Source organism: Telmatherina bonti (assembly GCF_933228915.1).
Source record: "Telmatherina bonti genome assembly, chromosome: 19".
NCBI lineage: Eukaryota > Metazoa > Chordata > Actinopteri > Atheriniformes > Telmatherinidae > Telmatherina > Telmatherina bonti.
In genome coordinates, this window is record NC_136617.1 from 9017676 (window position 1) to 9032399 (window position 14724).

The window sequence follows — 14724 nt, forward strand, 5'->3', positions numbered from 1 at the left end:
AGAATAGAATAGAATAGAATATTGAATTTCACTTTGGGGATTAATAAATATTTTTCATTTCATTACAATAGAATAGAATAGAATAGAATAGAATAGAATAGAATAGAACAGACCGTTTTTAACCATAGGTTAAGGTGCAAATATTCAAGATTATTTATTTTTAACCTGTACTCAGTAAACATGCAATATGTATGTTTTGTGCGCAGTTACCGCAGTTTTTCATTTTTGTTAAATGTAACCAGAATTACTAACAATAATATAAAACCAATAACAGTCTTATGAAATTTAGGCCTAAATCTTGCAGTTTTGGGGGACCTACGTTAAGTTCCAGTGCTGGCATCTGCTGTATGAAGCAAACGTCTGAAGACCGTTTTGACAGCAGTTCTAATGATTAGGTGCACCCCCAAAGATTCAGATTCAGAAGCACTTATTGTCATTGAGCCTGTATCCTGGCAGAGCAAAATTTATTCCTTTACATTTCTGGGCAATGTCTGTTGTGTAGGATATATGACTTAGTTTCAGGAGCCACAACTACTTGATGTGAATCGCTCAAAGACAAATGTACTCCAAAGGAAAACTGCAGAAATGTGACATGTTGGGGTAAAAAAAAAAATCTTGCTATTGGGAATGCATGGGCATCCATGTTTACATTATTCATATTTGCTTAAGGATAAAATTAAATAAAATATCTCCCGTCTCCTTAGCTCCAATTAATATGCTGTCTTTGCATTATAGTAATTTTATGGGGCTTAAGCAACATGTAAATGCCTGCATTTTATTTTTGTACACGTTATGTAGCATCCTGATTTGTGTGAAAGGTCTCAGAAAATAAATAAACGAGGCGAAGTGAGACAAATCAACAAGCGCTGTAAAGTTTTCTATTAGATGTAAATGTTGTTGACAGGAGCTTATTATACGTTTTAGTTTCACATTTTAAAAGTGAATATTATACCATTATTTTAAAACTTCCTGTACATGTGGGACTGTTTTATTTTGAAAGGGCTTTGACGAAAGTTGATAAACTGTTAAACAGTTAAGCGCAACTTTTATATATACAATCTATGAGTGCAACACAGTAGTAGCGTAAACGGCACAATACAGCATCAGCACCTATTGAATCTGGCAACAAGGCATATTAAACACATATAAGAAATCTGGAAACGTAAGTATATGTAGCTAAAGTTTGATGCCAATGTATGTGACTAAAGTTATGTCAGAAATGTAACGTTTATTTTGTTTGTGCTTGTGTCGTTCAGCTCTTACGTTGGCTTACACTGGTTTCAAAAGGCTAAACGAATAAAAACCACTCCAGACCACCAGCAAAGAATGTTTATTTGGCTGGGAATTATGCCAAAGTTTATTTTTTTCATATATTTGTATATATATATATATATATATATATATATATATATATATATATATATATATATATTTTATTTTTTTTCTTTTTTTTTTTTTTTTTAAATTATACCTAGAATTTTTTTTTTTTTACCAAATCGTGCCTGCATTAAATGTATGGATATTATTGGCAGATAATGAGGCAGCAGTTCCCCACCGCGTCGCTAGAGGGCAGAAGCGTACATTTTGGTCGGTGGGCGTGCTGCATTTTGTGAGACCTGCAGTCAGTCGCTCGAGCATCATCACGTATTAAAGGGAATAAGCTTTACCTGGAAAAGAAATACATATATTTTTAAACATATAGTCCTTAAAATCATTCACCTCTTTAATCCAAATCCACCTAAATTACATCGTTTAATTCCTCAGCTGTAAGTATACGTTCGTATTGTGCATATTTCCATATTTATTCTGGATTTTATAATTATGTATGGGGCAAATACATCAAGTAAATGGTTAAATAGCTGGTTGCTAGTCATTTTGGATTGAGTATTGTATACAGATATTTAAAGATCCCTCTGTTCCCAAAGAGGAAAATGTAGCTGGTCTTACTGTTCTGGTTGTTCTTGAGGATTTTACTGTGCAACATTTGCGTAAATTAGATTTTAGCCCTGCTGGTCTGGTCTGGTTCCCATCACAGCCCCTCCCTTCAATGTGGGAGTCATAACATTACCAACTGCTAATCATTTTCATAGGGTTTTACTCTGGAAATATGGCAGACAGAATATGTATTTATACTTTGATCGATAATATATGCATCCATATTTGCGTTTTGCTGAGGTGGGGTCTTAATGTTGTTTGATTTTATTGATTTGTCTTTCACTTTAATTGGGTTTCAGTCAAAAGGAGGATCAGCTAACATGTTCTACACCTGTGGTCCCAATGAGGCTATGGTGGTGTCAGGTAAGATAATGGCCTGTACTGGCAAAAATTAAATCACCAAAAAGAGTTAAGACAACACATATTTATTCATATTTTACCATGAACGCAGATTTAGCTGTATTTATAATAGATGGGAATATAGTTTATGAGGAAAAAACAGCAAAAAAAAACTTTTTAGTTCATATTTAATACAACCACACTTACTCTTCAATATATTTTTTTAAGCTGTCCACACTTGAAATACAGTTGAATTGCAAATCACATGTAGACGCAGATCTGGTTAAGTTGGGTTTGTAGAGTTAGGTGCTTAGTTTTTTATTGTTTAAAGAAGACTTTGAAACAATTCAGAAAACTGGGCTCAAGACATTTTTTAAAGTCTGCCTGCAAGTTGGGTTTCTTGGAAGCAGAATGCAGACAGAAGAGAAGTTGCTCAAAACATTTACACTGCAATCGGTACAATTTCTGTGCTGTAAAATGATTTTCACTCATTTTAAAGTTGTCAACTCAAATTGGGCAAATTAAAAACTTCATGCAACTTTTTTATATCAAGTTGGAGGATTTAATATTCACAAATTTTGTAAGAAAAAGGTAATTTTCCTACAGATATATTACTGTTGATGCTAGTAAATCTGTTTAGGTAGAATCCGAATTCTGAAGCGCAAATGTGACAGAAATACATTAAAACAGGGCCAGCCTTACAAAAACAGATGTGTAACTTTGTTTTCAGTCACTCACGCTTAGTCATGCGACTCTCTGATTTGTTGCTTTGATCACCAGGCTTCTGCCGTTCTCCTCCGGTGATGATCGCTGGAGGCCGAGTGTTCGTCATGCCGTGCATACAGCAGATACAGAGGTAAATACCTGAGAGGTATATCTGTATTACAGAGGTAATACAGACTAAGTAATGGATTGATTGAAAAAATTTATTTGAACATAATGAAATCTAAAAACAAAAGCAAGAAAAAAAAATAGAAATAAAAGATGACAAAATGTTCAAAAGGAGTGGGTAGAAGCAAAAGCTTATATGTAATCCCACCCCAGTGATGACCAATGCAATATCAATAACAACAATAGTAACCCATAGCAATAAAACAGCAGCAACCCAGTATATTAGTAATACCTGTAAAAAAAAATAAGTATAATATCATTTATATTTCATAATCTATATGAATAGAATAAGCAGTTACAGTGATGGAGCTGTTGACCATTCCATATCTTATAGCTAGAATTTTTACAAGAAAATATCTCTATATGTACAAATTATTATGATTTGGACTGATTGATTTAATCATGATTTAATCACAAGGAATATGATTGAACTGGATTAAAACTGAATTAGACTGTATGTTTAAAAGGGTTTTCGGATTACTTTGCTTTGAATTGGCACCGTACAAATAAAAATTTGTTCCTGATTCAAAACAAATAACTTTTACAGATATGTGACTATACAGTTGGCAGCAACATCTTCATCCTCCACTGCCCTGGATGTCCCATGTTAGTGGGAGCTGATGTATTTAGCTTGTCACTGTATGTAACAAGCAGAAAACATGATGCCGATGACATTACAAACCGTAGTCAATCCAAATTTGAGAGCAAGAAAACTTACTTGAACAAATAAACAAAGAGCTCATTTGGGATTAAAAGTCCACCACGTGTAGATATTAAACACTTGCTCTTATTAAGTAATAACTTGTTTTTAACATGTAAAGATTTCCCTTCAGTCAGGCCACTGGTGGGCCTTCCAGTGGGAATGTTTCTCTTTCTATCATTTCTAACACCAGCTCATTTTAATAATTAGTGTTGTAGATGACGTTGATGCTCTACAGACGTCCGCTCAGTGCTTGTAATTTGACAAAACAGAAACATAACACTTTAATGTATACCATTAGAGCAACTTAGAATTCATCAATAATCAGTTTCACCCTGACATCTTACTCTGCATCTGTAGGATTTCCCTGAACACTCTGACTCTGAATGTGAAGAGCGATAAGGTCTACACCCGGCATGGAGTTCCCATCTCTGTCACTGGGATCGCTCAGGTAAAGCTGCAGGATGAGCACGAGCCTCTTCTGACAGAAACACCTGTAAACTCTTGGATAAGTAGTTTCTATGAGAAAACATCACAAATGACTATTTTAACACTGGTCAGATATAGTCAGATAGAAATAAGACATGTGATACTACATGTGTGACTTGTTCATAGCATTGCATCTACTAATTTTAATAAATTCAGCAGCTTTTTTAGAGCATCAAAGTGTAGCATTTTCTGATCTAACCGTCGTCGACTTGTGGTTTCATAGTTTTGATTCAAAGTGTTTATATGTGCATAACATACCAGCTCCTCTAATAACAAACAAGAAACTGCTTTCTGCAGGTGAAGATCCAGGGTCAGAATAAGCAGATGCTGGCTGCAGCCTGCCAGATGTTCATGGGAAAGTCGGAGCCTGAGATCGCTCAGATCGCTTTGGAGACACTGGAGGGACATCAGCGGGCCATCATCGCCCACTTGACAGTTGAGGTAATGATAGAGCAGCTCGTTAGAGTAACAATAACACCACATCTAGTTCTTTTTGTAAATATTTAGCTTGTCAGAAGCAAGTTCCCCAGAATGAAAAGGACTGTGTGCACTAAAAGCTTCAATTAGGCAGTTTTTATTTGATTGTATGTGTTTTTACATCACTATCAACATCTTTGTCTCACAGGAGATCTACAAAGACCGTAAGAAGTTCTCAGAGCAGGTTTTCAAGGTGGCTTCCTCAGACCTTGTCAACATGGGCATCAGCGTGGTCAGCTACACACTCAAAGATGTTCATGATGACCAGGTATTTCTACGTGGTCACCTGAAGTAAAGCCTCAAAAAGTCTACTTTAGAACTGGTGTTGAGAAGGAGAGGCGTCTCCAGCTTGTTGATCCATAAGCAGTGTTGCAGGTTGCCAGGTTTTAAACGGAAAGCAGAAGCAGAAGTTTCTTTTTCCTGTGTTTTACGCAGGATTATCTGCACTCACTGGGAAAAGCTCGGACAGCCCAGGTCCAGAAAGATGCTCGCATCGGAGAGGCCCAGAACAAGAGAGACGCTGTGATCCGGGTGAGAGGAATCACTTTGTTTTTATTCCTGTCAACCTCTGACATACCTCTCACTACAGATGGTGTTGGGATTTACTGGAACAGTCATTTGTTTCTAGAGTTTTTTTTATATAATAATCTATCATTTACCTTTTTCTTAAACCATTAATTTGTCTTTTAACAGTTTTGTGTGAAGATTAGCTGTTATTGATCTCAGTTGTCCTCATTTCTCTGCTCCTCTCTGTGTCTCTGTGCAGGAAGCTCATGCCATGCAGGAGAAGATATCTGCTCAGTACAGGAATGAGATTGACATGGCAAAGGCGCAGAGAGACTATGAGCTGAAGAAAGCAGCCTATGACATCGAAGTTAACACAAAGAAGGCTGAATCAGAGATGGCCTACCAGCTGCAGGTGCCCACAAATAAACTACAAGCAGTTGTGCACGCTACTGGTCTAGTTGAAAGCTCTACGTCACAATAAGTGACACATTTAATAGCTGGATGTGATATTTTGGGTTAAATGAGTGTATTCTGATGCATATGTCTGCACATGTCTGTGTTTTCTGTTTCTGTTTGGCAGGTAGCAAAGACGAAGCAGCGCATCGAGGAGGAGAAGATGCAGGTCCAGGTGGTTGAGAGGACGCAGCAGATCATGCTGCAGGAGCAGGAGATCACCCGCAGGGAGAAGGAGCTGGAGGCTAAAGTGAAGAAACCAGCAGAGGCAGAGCGGTACCGTATGGAGAAACTGGCTGAAGCTCAGCGGTGAGTTGCAGGTTCATTCTCAGTCACAGCTCATCATCCTACGCCGGGTTTGAGTTCAGTCTTTCAGATCAATCACCAGTGATTTAAGCCTGTGTATGCAGTCAGAGTCTCTATACTCTGCTGAGCTTCCACCTGAGATAACCTGGACGTATTATCTGTAAATGGAGGACATAACAGGAGCTTTCATGGAAAAGGAAAAGATCTTAAATCCTTGCTTTCTTATCTCCATTAGCATAGGAAACACTGATCTATCCTTTATGGAAAATAAGTGGAACGTTTCAGTAAATTCATACTAACTGGATTAATATAGATACATATGAGAACAAGAAGGTAAATCTGAGGCACAACATTTTATATTTTGCTTATCTGGATTCATCGTTCTTTCCCAGCTTTGATAATGATCCACTGTTTTGTTATATGGAGTGTAAGAGGCTGCAGCCTCTGCTAAACAACATGATATGACCACATCAGGCAACGTAATCTATTTGTAATACTTGTAATTAATATTTAATGAGCAGTTGTGGCTTTACAACTGCAGGCTCGTGTTAAAGGGGAGGAAAAATGTGGTAAAATTCATATTGCAGAACAATTGTTGTTTTTTTGTTTGAATAAAGCTCAGATTAAATGTTTAAGATGCAGAAGTTAATTTAAAGTAAATAATCAAGCTTCCCCTCCTGTGTTTTAGATTTTCCCAGTTTCTCTGAAGGAAACAGAATTTATGCTATTTTACAGAAGAGCTCAACCCATGTGGATTATTTTGCTGCAGATCGTTTTTTATTTCTAGCGTAGGAAACTTTTATTTGTCTGCTTGAACATAAAATATCACTTAGAAGGTTGGTGTGTTTTTCCTTCACTTTTCTAGCTGTAAAAATCAATTAAAAAAACTGTGAAATATGAGAAAACAGTTTCTGTTATGGAGGTTAAAAAGTGCAAAAGTCAAACTGAAAATGACAAACTACTTATTTCTCCTCTAGTATTGTTTATTAGAAGTGATGATGTAATTTTAGTTGGCATTTTTAACTGTTCCAAGATGTGTTTTTTTTTCACCACAGTCCAGATTCAGAGCAGATGTTTCAAAGTAAAGTAATGGCTTCATCAAAATCAATCCATCCACCTGTTAGGAAACACAGCTGGATCCTTTCACACATCTGCTCACTGTCTGTCTGTACATTTCATGTTGTTCTACCTCTCCAGTCTGAAGATGATTATGGAGGCAGAAGCCGAAGCCGAGTCCATAAAGGTGAGTCACCGACAGTACAGAAAAATCTGGTTGGTTTTAACATTTTGGCTGAATTTGTATCTATAAATGACTCTATATGGTAACAAAACTACTCATATTTCAGTCGTTTCACACCAATAAATCTTTATTTTAGCATCTGAAGCTCTTACAAGAGATTAGTTTATATTCTACAAACGAAACTCTTCTAAAACACTGAGGTGGGAACTATACTGTCATTGTTTTTATTACATAGTTTTACTTATTGAACAATGAAATGAGCGATGGTCTTTTCCCACACTGGCTGTGCAGACATGCACGTCATACTTCCAGCTGGAAACATTATGAGGCTTCTGGAGTGTTGAGAACAGGGTTTCCTGGTGATTTTTCATGCTTATATTAGCGTAGAATGTATTTGGACACTTTCACATGAAGAACTGGTGAGTGCTAAGCAACATACAGGAGGATTTAAATGCTATTATTGTCTGGACTTCCCAGTAAGCAGCTGCAAGGGTAAACTCAATAAGAAGCCAGGAAGGCGTGTTTCAGGCGTTTGCAGTCGTACATGCTGCTTTTCTGGAACACTAGTGGAAAATTACTGGACTGCATGTGTGAAAACAACTTCAGTTACAGAAACCTTCCTGGTGTGGACAGGTTTATCTTTGTTTGCTTCATCAGAGGCAAAGCTAAACTTTACCCTTTATTTATTTATTTATGTAAAACTTAACTTAAAATGCACCATGCACATTGATAAACATCAAAAGGGAAGTGTGACTGAATTTGTGGAAAGACTGTTGTGCATTTTTTGTCCGTTGATAAATGTTAGAAGGTCAGAGAATCCAGGAATAAAAATGGCACATAAAACATATAGGAACATATTAAATGCATAGATAAGCCTAAAGCCGGGCTACAAGGGCTGCAGGGGAGCAGAAAAACATGGAAAACCTGCAGGACTGCAGGCCTTGTAGGACCACGTCTGTTTCCCTTTGGAGTTCTTTACAGCTCCCTAAAAGTTCAAACTGTAAAATCAAAGCATGTTTAATAAAAAGCTGATATTATGGGAACATAGAAGATACATGCATGTTTGTAAAAAAAAAGTCCTCAAATGAAGGGCTGGGTGTTGGGTAGAACTTATTGGTAAAAATCACTTTGTTTACTTTGCATTTGCCTTGTTATCTCCTCCAGGTCAAAGGTGACGCGGAGGCATTTGCTTTGGAGGCCAAGGGTCGAGCTGAGGCTGAGCAGATGGCAAAGAAGGCAGAAGCCTTCCAGGAGTACAAGGACGGAGCCATGGTGGACATGTTGCTGGAGAAACTGCCTCTGGTGAGACGCAGCAGATAACTGCTTGTTCAGCTTTTTGTTGGTTTCCTCAGGATTCAAAATGTCCCGTGTGCCATTTGTGTTAAGCTTGTTTGTAAGATTAACCAACTCGTGGGACTTTTATTGCTCTTTGACGTCTGCGGCTTCTCTATTTGCTTGTAGTTGTAATGTTTCATGATGTTTGTTTTGCACCAGATGGCGGAGGAGATCAGCAAGCCTCTGTGTGAAGCCAGGAAAGTTACCATGGTTTCCAGCGGAGGTGGAGAGGTGGGGGCAGCCAAACTGTCCGGAGAGGTGCTGGACATCATGACCCGCCTCCCTGATGCTGTGGAAAAACTGACTGGAGTCAACATCTCTCAGGTAGTCCGTCTACATGTGTGTTCCTCCTCAACTCCTGCTGTATTTAAGCCTGACAAACTGGCCTTTTGTCCCGTTGTCCCCCCTGTCCTGCAGGTGTCCTCTCGTACAGGCTGAACAGAACCAACCAAGCTGGTGACCATGCAGGCAGACCTACTATCCCGCTGTCTTGTCACCTGCCTGGATTCCCTGCATACATCTTATCACAGCCTCCTCGTGTCCCTTTTTCTCCGTAGCTACGTTCCCCGAGCTACTTTGTGATGCTGCTGTGTTGTGCAAATGGTGATCACCTCTTGTTCTTCAGTTTGTGGTTGTAGATACCAAACTTTGTTCTCAACGTGTTCATTCATACGACAATACTTTAAAAATATATTCTTTTCTACATCCATCTGGATTTAAAACGTACTCAAATGCAGCTAATTTGCATTTTCACAAGACTTTATTCTGATTTTTTATTTCATTTTTTTGCCTCATTTCCTTTTTGCTGCAGTCTATTTCCATCTCACTGGGAAAATCTCTGTCTTGTGTGTCCCTCCTTCCCCTCTGTTTACCTTTAACGCCTCCTCCATTACTGCCTGTGTCCGCTGCCTTGCTGCCAAACCTTAAGTGCATCTTAGCATGAAAATGTAATGCAAACATGCATTCTGCATTCATTTACTAACACTACTAGCGTTTCCTATGACGTGTTTCTAACAAAAACCCTTTTATCAAGTCTTTTTAGCTGTGATTTAACAGGTATTTACCGTCCGTGAAGTGTGTGGCATTAGTTTGCTATTTATTATTTTTACCGTCATTGTTTTGTATTACATGTCTGTTATTTGTCAGAGTTTAGGAGCATCATTACCTGTTGGAAAGCCATGCAGGAGGTCTACACCCCACGTTAAACTGCGATGTGCACGCCGTTACATCTTCAGCATGCTCTTATCTGACATTAGGTTATTTAGCAGACACTCTGCATCAGTCAGGACTTTTATCAAACATCTTCCCAGCTGTTTTTAAAGATCTGCTATGATTTTACAACCCAAAGCTCCGTCTGCTATAATGGTGGTCACTCAGGAAATTCAGTTTTCTTAACTGACAGCCTCAGAGTACATTTACATATAAAAATACACTATATTAGAAATTAATGCAAAAATCACATGAAAACTTTTAGATTACAAACTATTTTAAATATAATTTTATTCTTATAGCTATAAAGTGATTAATTCTTCCTGAAATTCAGATACTCTGACCTCTGTGGGTGAGCAGGATCAGCCACCAAGCTGAGATTTTCTCTCTTTTGCTTAAAAATGTTACCATCCTGCTCACATTTAGTGTTGAAATGTGTCTTTTATTTACACAAATCCAGGTAGAAAGCTTTACGTTTACATGCACATAAGCTGGAAAGATAAAAATATTGTAATTTTATTGATGCAAATGAATGAATAAAAGGGAAACAACGGCAGATACTGTAAACACCAACAACAATCAGAAGAAAAATTATCCTTCATGTTGCAACTCGGCTGAAAAGCCTCCAAGTTATTGATATTTTCCTCCAGACAGCCCAGCTCAGTCAGGTATTCCTTCATATACGGTTGCTGGATAGATTCAGATTATTTCACCTTTTCCTCCTATAAGGTTGGCATATAAACATTGTTGACAGTGATTTTCATGCCGACCGTTCAGATTTTAATGAGTCCTCTGTCCATCCTCTGTCTGTTCACGCCTGCATTTACTTCTGCTCTCTTACAGACGTAGTTAAATATGAAATGTGAGCATGGCGTGTAACAGGAGTGTAAGTCTCATCTTTCCCACGCTGATGCTCAGTCACACACACGAAGTAAGTGGTGCCTTTCGTCTTTATTTTGACCGGCTATGTAGCAACAGATTTAGCTTGTGAAACAAACTATTTTAGTGATGAGAATAATGCAAAATAATGATTAAATAACCTTTTAGTGTAGATCTTATGAACAGGATGCAGAATGGTGAGTTTGTAAATAATTTAATGTCAGCTTGTACTGCAGGGACTGAATATCAGGACGCTTAGTCCTTATCAGGAATGATGGAAAGGTTGTCAGAACAGTAGAATTTTTTTTTACTTTTTTTGTTTGTTTTGTTTTGTTTTGTTTTCCTTTTCACTTCAGTCTTGCTGTAGTGTGCACTGGATGTATTATAATTTATGTAATCTTAATATGAATACCAAACAATCCACTGTATGGAAGTGAAAAACAATCTCAATGCAGCTGTTGCTCAGAATAATATGCTGATGGTGGTTCAGCCCTGAAGTCTTACTGTAGTCATTCTGAAACTTGCCTTATATGATAAATGTGTCACACCATCACCCTCTACCTCACCCCCCGAGCTGGTTATACACACTCCAACACCATGGCTTTTCTTTATTTCGCATTAGTGAACATTATAATTCATCTATATTATACAGTGAAGGATCTCACAATGTGAACATGCTTGTTTGTATTTTTTTGTACTTTTGTATTTATAGTAGTAACTGAGTTTTCCTATTTATTTGTTTTACTTTAAGCTGTAGGACAGCGCAAAGTTTATTCTAAACCAGTTTAGTCTTATTCCTCTGCTTCTCATTCCTCTCTGTTCGCTTGTTTTTATACGTCTACACTGCTGATTACAGTTTGGTAAATGTACTGAAATTTGTTTATTTGATGAAAACACTACTGTTGATGTGCATGCATTAATACCTATCACACTTTAATCATTATCTTGAATTGTCATTCTGCTGAAAGTATCTGTTTCCAGACTGGACACTGTAGGTGTGCGTCAACTGTGGATTTACCAAAGTAGGAGATTACCTGTTGGTTAGCTGTAGAAATGGAAGTTTAACCTTTGAACGTCTGTCTTGCTTTAAGTGTAATGATGCTGACGTGGCACTTGATATGGAATAGATGTGTTTATTTATGCAGTATATATATATTTGATATTTTATCCAGTATCAGTGTAGCACTACCTGCTTCACAAGTCAACACTAAACTACTGATTCTCACTAACAGAAACTCCTGTGTGTCAGCTTACATGTATAAAAGCTCAGTTTATTCAAGTTCTCTGTTATGTTCATGACATCGTGCCGAAGTGGAAGTTTGTATTTTGTTGCATTGCAATAACTGTCATGTCATTTGAGGAAATTTGTGTTAGAGAAAATTGTTACTCTAAATGCTGTACACAATATAATTATTAAATTTCAAAAGGGAAACTATGTCCATTGTGTTTCTGAAAGTTTGTTCTATCATAAAATAAGTATTTTTAAGTATGTTTTATATTGAGTTTTTATTTTTATGTTCCTGTATTTCATTTTCTATCACAGAAGATGTGTTATTTGCACATGCAAAGTGGGCAGATCATGGCACTGATGATGAAACCATGACATTTGTACACAATCTGTGCAATAGAATGAAATGGCAATAAAAAAATTTTAAAAATTGGAAAACATCCAAAAAACTGGATCTGCATGGGTGCAGCATTTAGTCCCAATTCCAAAACAGCCGGGACGCTGTCTAAAATGTCAATAAAAGCAGAATGTAAGTCTAATTAACATATTCTCAACAGAACATAGACCATACTTTAACACTGAAAATACTGGTTCATTATTGATTTAAAGGCTGCAAAACATCTAAAAAAAAAAAAAAATAAATAAAATTTTCTGTGAATTTGACAACTAAAAAGGTCAGTAACATGTCTTAGTTTTCATTTGTTACTGCTGCCATGTTAGTAAGGCTGTGCTTATAAAAGAGACAAAATGATCTGAACTGGTACAAAAACAGTTTAAATTGAAGAAAAAGACCATTTCCACTCATCTTCTCATGAACACAAGCCAGAAACATTGCCACATTTTGGTGAAAACTCTTAAAAATGAAACATGTAAAACATTTCTGTTGTGAACTTGATTAAAAAGGTGACATTTTTATTAGGGGCTAAACCCACAGTCTAGGGCTAAACAGGAGTTGGACCATCTGGCTTGATTTGTGTGAACGTGTACATGGTATGGATGATTTTTGCTTGCCTAAAACATGGGAAGATTACACATGTGCAAAGGCTTGTACAATTCTGAACAGTACACAGAGACTTTAGAGCAACATCTGCAGCCATTAAGATGACATTAATCTGTCAGCAAGACAATGTTAAATCATATACTGGATTCATCCCAACAGTATGACTTCACAAGAGTCTGGAGGCAGAACATTTCCAGACCTTTCGCCACAACAAAACATCATCATCGTGAAAACCAAAAATCCAGCAAAGCTCTGGCTGAGCAGCTGGAATCCTGCATCAGAAAATAAAAGGGGAACACCTGTCCTAAAGCTTCAGCCAGTGGTCTCCTAGAGACAGTTGTCAAGAGAAGAGGGGCATCAGCCTGTTCCAACAATTTTTTTATGTGCTGCTGCCATCAAATTTAAAAAGAAATCATATTTTTCATAAATATCTTTTAATTTCCTTAAATACTTTAATGGGACAATTGTTTATTGTCTTTTCCTGCACATTTAAAGGATAATAAATGTTCCGGAAACGCAATTTTAGCGTTGGCAGATGTGTCAAGTTAACAAAATGTAGTCAATCTTTTGGTGGAAGTTTTGTTTAGTATTTAAAAATACGGTACAACATCTATGAAAGTGTTCTCTGACTTATTTTGAACAATTTGATTTTTAAAAAGGGAGTCAAAAGAGTTAATTACACAAAGAAAACGTTATAAATACACATTTGATTATATAAAAACAATGTCTAGAAAATGAAAACTGATCAATTCTCCGTTACAACTCGGTACCCAATCATGAATTAGAAAATACGTGAATAATTCTGATATTATTTATTTATCTTTCATATAGTTTTGGTTTGTTTTCGTATAATGACAATAATAATTCTATGGAAATTAGGTTTAATTTGAAAGGTCTAACCGGAAACGCGCCTACGTAACACCGTGCAGCTTGACCAATGAGAGACCTGGAGGGAAAAAAAGGAAAAAAAAACGAAGAAAAAAAAGGCATTTCTGAGGGCTTTAAGGGGCGGATTTGGACAAAGTTTTCGAACTGTCCCGACCCGAAGAAGCTCCGGGGGGGTTGACGGGGAGTCCAGTTCACCGGTAACTAACCCAGGAGTTATAACTTGGTTGTTAATTAACTGTTATTTCCAGTGTGTCTGAGAGCACCGTCGTCCCAGCCACCGGAAGTCTGCATGAAGCTGCGTCTCCTACAGAGGCAACAACGTCGACGTTTTTTTTTTCTGTCTTTTTTTTTTTTTTTTTTTTTTTTTTTTTTTTATTCGAGACTTTTTTTTTTCTTTTTTTATTTTCTCTCAGCGAGATGAGCAGGGAGTGAGGAATGGAGGCGTAGGGACTAGGATGTTTGTGTTGCTGGTTAAGCATTAGAATATACAGGCCTCCTTGCAGCTACAGCGAACAAAAGGAGAAAATTAATGGAGGCGAGTTAGCTTGCTGCCCTTGTCTTGTTGCGTTAAAAAAAAAAAAAGGTTAACCATGTTTGTTTGCATCCCAGATAACACCTTTAGCTCTTTGCAACCGGTTAGGTGCAGTGTAACATATCTGCCCCGTGAACATTGCGAGATGTTTCCTGGTTTATGCCAGCCTGATTTTTTAGTTTAGCTACCATCAATCACTGCTAAGGTTAGCCTGAAGCTAGCAGAGCCAGAGTTTTTGGAGCCAGCTTGTCAAAAATGGCTCTCAGAGTACTGAAATACTGACTTAATGCTTTAATATCAGCCCCTGGTATCTGAT

At 37.3% G+C, this 14724-nt stretch overlaps 1 protein-coding gene across 1 annotated transcript; it reads left to right on the forward strand.

The window, feature by feature from the left end:
• The first annotated feature begins 1052 nt into the window (after nt 1–1052).
• Nucleotides 1053–12061, forward strand: flot1a (flotillin 1a). Its single transcript, XM_079259185.1, has 13 exons — nt 1053–1162; nt 2235–2298; nt 3055–3130; nt 4226–4316; nt 4652–4795; nt 4980–5099; nt 5267–5362; nt 5598–5750; nt 5919–6100; nt 7295–7340; nt 8502–8639; nt 8832–8996; nt 9090–12061. The coding sequence occupies exons 2-13, from the start codon at nt 2256–2258 to the stop codon at nt 9108–9110; spliced, it is 1275 nt and encodes a 424-aa protein (XP_079115311.1). The 5' UTR covers nt 1053–1162; nt 2235–2255; the 3' UTR covers nt 9111–12061.
• Nucleotides 12062–14724: the final 2663 nt, after the last annotated feature.

Bases quoted from the DNA above. Each gene is read 5' to 3' on its own strand.
- flot1a (XM_079259185.1), top strand. From the start codon at position 2,256: ATGTTCTACACCTGTGGTCCCAATGAGGCTATGGTGGTGTCAG. The intron at 4,317-4,651 runs GTAAAGCTGCAG...TGCTTTCTGCAG, and splicing joins CTGTCACTGGGATCGCTCAG to GTGAAGATCCAGGGTCAGAA. The intron at 4,796-4,979 runs GTAATGATAGAG...TTTGTCTCACAG, and splicing joins TCGCCCACTTGACAGTTGAG to GAGATCTACAAAGACCGTAA.